The sequence below is a fragment of the Cenococcum geophilum genome (genome assembly GCF_001692895.1).
Source record: "Cenococcum geophilum 1.58 unplaced genomic scaffold K441scaffold_149, whole genome shotgun sequence".
NCBI lineage: Eukaryota > Fungi > Ascomycota > Dothideomycetes > Gloniales > Gloniaceae > Cenococcum > Cenococcum geophilum.
In genome coordinates this window covers 23537-26670 of record NW_027137707.1, presented here as the reverse complement: position 1 = coordinate 26670, position 3134 = coordinate 23537, and the positions used below count along the sequence as shown (strand labels likewise).

Sequence of the window (3134 nt, the reverse complement as noted above, 5' to 3'; positions counted from 1 at the left end):
CCATGGCTGGCAGTTGGTTCTGGAAAATCCATCGATTAGAGAGCTGATTAAGGCAATTCTAATGCAGGTATTGACAGGATAATAGACGTGGCGGTTGCTTACATTAATTTCGTTAAAGTTGATGGTTTGCCTCATACAAACAGACCGGCTCGGCTTCCAAAAGCTTGCCAAAGTGGCTCAGACCAAGAAACAGATGGATCGATCGAATAGGTTAGCTTGCGGATATTCGATTATCCGCGCAGCGGATATTCATCTGTTTCTTGGTCTGAGCATGCTGAGTCAATGTGAATGTCCCTACCCAACCAACAAAAAAGGTGCAGCCTTTTTCATGAAGACGGCCATACTCGGAAATAGCGGTGTTAGCCCATATCGGCCTCGGCACGCCTTTTCCTAAGGAGCGATTCCACTGATGTAAGCAGTCTAGAACATGTTTTGTTTGAAATGGAAACGTCAGTTCCAACCAATCTCCTGGAGACGAAGACGAGAATCGACTTGCTATATCTGACTACTCATCAACCCGCGCGGAGCGGACTTCCATTAAAGGCGAGGCGAGCTGGGTGCCTTAAAGCTGAATGCGAGGGTGTAGTACAAGCACCTTGGCTGCGCTGGTAGACCTGGCCCCGCCATGGAAAGATGACGTGCATATATATATATTCCAAAGGAATTTGATCAAGCCAAAATCTAAATATTCAATTCTCTGCTTTCTGTATCGAAATATTTTGAAATGGCCTCTTTACTCCTGAAAGGTGGCACTGCTCTAATCCATGATGCCGATGACCATGTCAAGGCTCTTAAAACGGATATCCTCATAGAAGGGAACAAGATTGCGAAGATCGAGCCGGAAATCTCAGCTCCACCCAACGTCGAAGCTATCGATTGTACAGATAAAATCATTTCCCCTGGCTTCGTCGACACCCACCACCACGTCTGGCAAACCCAGCTCAAGGGACGCCATGCCGACCAGCTTCTCCTTGATTACATGGTCACTGGTACTCATACAAACAATCCTCTTAAAAAACAATGGTCCTAGACTAGAATGTTTACATATCTAATTCGCTACTAGGCAACATGCAGTCCTCCAACTTCACGCCCGCCGACATCTTCTGGGGCGAGCTGGGTGGCTGCTTAGAAGCCCTCTCAGCCGGCACCACAACCCTCGTCGACCACGCGCACCTCAACTACTCGCCCTCAGCCAGCAAACTCGCCATCTCGGCGACCGTCTCGTCCGGCATCCGCTCCATCTTCTGCTACTGCCCCACCAACCGGGTGGCGTCCTGGGAGCCCTTCAGCCTGTCCCAACAACCGCTCGAGCCCTGGGTGCTGGCCACGCTGGAAGAGCTAGCGCACCAGGCGCCGTTCGGCGAGGGCCGTGTGACGCTCGGTTTGGCGTTTGACCTGTACTTCCTGGGCGAAGAGGCCGTGGCGTCGGTTTTCGCCAAGGCCAAGGCGCTGGGTGTCGGGACGATTACGTCGCACTACCTCCGCAACGTGCAGTTCTCCCTGGCGTCCACGGTGGAGCTGCTGCATGGGTTCGGCTTGCTCGATGAGAGTATCCTGCTTTCGCATGCCACCAATGCAACGGTTGAAGATGCGAGGTTGCTCAAGGAGGCGGGTGCCCATGTGAGCTGCACGCCTAGCACGGAGTTGCAGATGGCGCTGGGACAGCCTGTGTGCTTCCGGGATGATCTGCCGGGTATGCAAGAACAAAGCAGTCTTGGGATAGATTGCCATTCGAACAACGCGGGGAGCGTGGTTGGTGAGATGCGGTTAGCTCTGCAAGCAGCCCGAGGAATGCAGAATGAAAAGTTTGTTGAGAAAGGAAAGGCACCTAAGACGGTAAACAAGACGGTAGAGGAGGCATTTAATTTGGGCACGATTCAAGGCGCTAGGGCGGTGGGGATGGAGGGTCAGATTGGGAGCATTGCGGTTGGAAAAGTGGCCGACTTGATTATCTTTGAGGGAACGAGCCCTGCTATGGTGTGTGCGGCACAGCATGAGCCTGTTGCGGCTGTTGTGTTGCATTCAAGTCCCGCAGACATTGAGACTGTGATTGTGGATGGTAAGATTAGGAAGGCAGGGGGACAACTGGTGAAGGTAGAGGTTGATGAAGTTGCTAGGAAGGAGATTGGAAAGGCTGTGTTGGAATGGAAGGATGTCGCAAGAGAGCTATTGAAGAGCAGGGAAGCACTACAGGAAAAGATTGAAAAGTTGGATTTTGCGGAGGCCAAGAAGGTAGTGATGAGGGATTTTCATATTGACGAGAGCAAGCTTACAGATGAGATTTGATGATTTTTTTTTTTGAACTACGAGGAACATACTAGTTTCATAATTCAAGAACTCACTTCTCACGGTGTTGGGATCAGGGCAAAAATAGTTTCCACTTGATCCGGGCTCCGCAGATGTGGCTTAGCATAACAGACGAGGCCAAAGACTGCCCGCTAAATCTCTACTGAATACTGAAGTCATCCGGACCATGACGCGTGATGAATTGGCCACACTCCATAGCACATGACTAGGTAGCACAATACGTACTCCAGCTTTGCTATGAGGACTACAAGCTCTGTCAGAAGTGCGGAGTGCAATGACAAGAGAGCGACGTCAGGCAGCTGTAAAGTGCTACAAGGGGGCTACCTGAGCGGGCTGCCGCGCGCTCCCTGCTAGCGCTGGCGTCGTTTTAGCCATATACAGCGTAGCTCTCCGTATTATAAATACGCAGAAACCACTAGAATAGCTAGATAATATAAAACAACGGCAGGGGGGCCTTGTACCTTATATCTTATATCCTAAAAATGCCGAATCTTATTCGCTGGAATAATAGCCACTATCCACTAAGAATTCGATACCTAATCCCTTAAGATCCTCTTTAAGATCTAGGCACCCGGCTCTCCTACCAAAAGCGTAATATTGCTTATTCCCTTTCTTAATACGCTAGTTAGAATCACCAAAGAATTACTGGCTCCCTTGGTATATCTCACTAAACTATATTAAATTTTTTCTAGAATCTATAGACCCCTTAAAAGCAGAGAGGAAGGAAGCCGAATATTAATACTCTAATATAACAGCGCCTTATTGCCCGGGCTAAGCTTAATCGCTTTTACTAAAGGAAGCTGTGAAGGCTCAGTCAAAAGAACAAG

General features: G+C 49.5%; 1 protein-coding gene across 1 annotated transcript; it reads left to right on the top strand.

The window, feature by feature from the left end:
• The first annotated feature begins 635 nt into the window (after positions 1–635).
• On the top strand, positions 636–2464 carry K441DRAFT_650056 (Metallo-dependent hydrolase). Its single transcript, XM_067646970.1, has 2 exons — positions 636–989; positions 1064–2464. The coding sequence occupies exons 1-2, from the start codon at positions 725–727 to the stop codon at positions 2284–2286; spliced, it is 1488 nt and encodes a 495-aa protein (XP_067496026.1). The 5' UTR covers positions 636–724; the 3' UTR covers positions 2287–2464.
• The last annotated feature ends 670 nt before the right edge of the window (positions 2465–3134 follow it).

Excerpts from the sequence above, each read along its gene's own strand:
- K441DRAFT_650056 (XM_067646970.1), top strand. The coding sequence starts at position 725 with ATGGCCTCTTTACTCCTGAAAGGTGGCACTGCTCTAATCCATGATGCC. Across the intron at positions 990-1,063 it reads CCTTGATTACATGGTCACTG|GCAACATGCAGTCCTCCAAC; the intron begins GTACTCATACAA and ends ATTCGCTACTAG.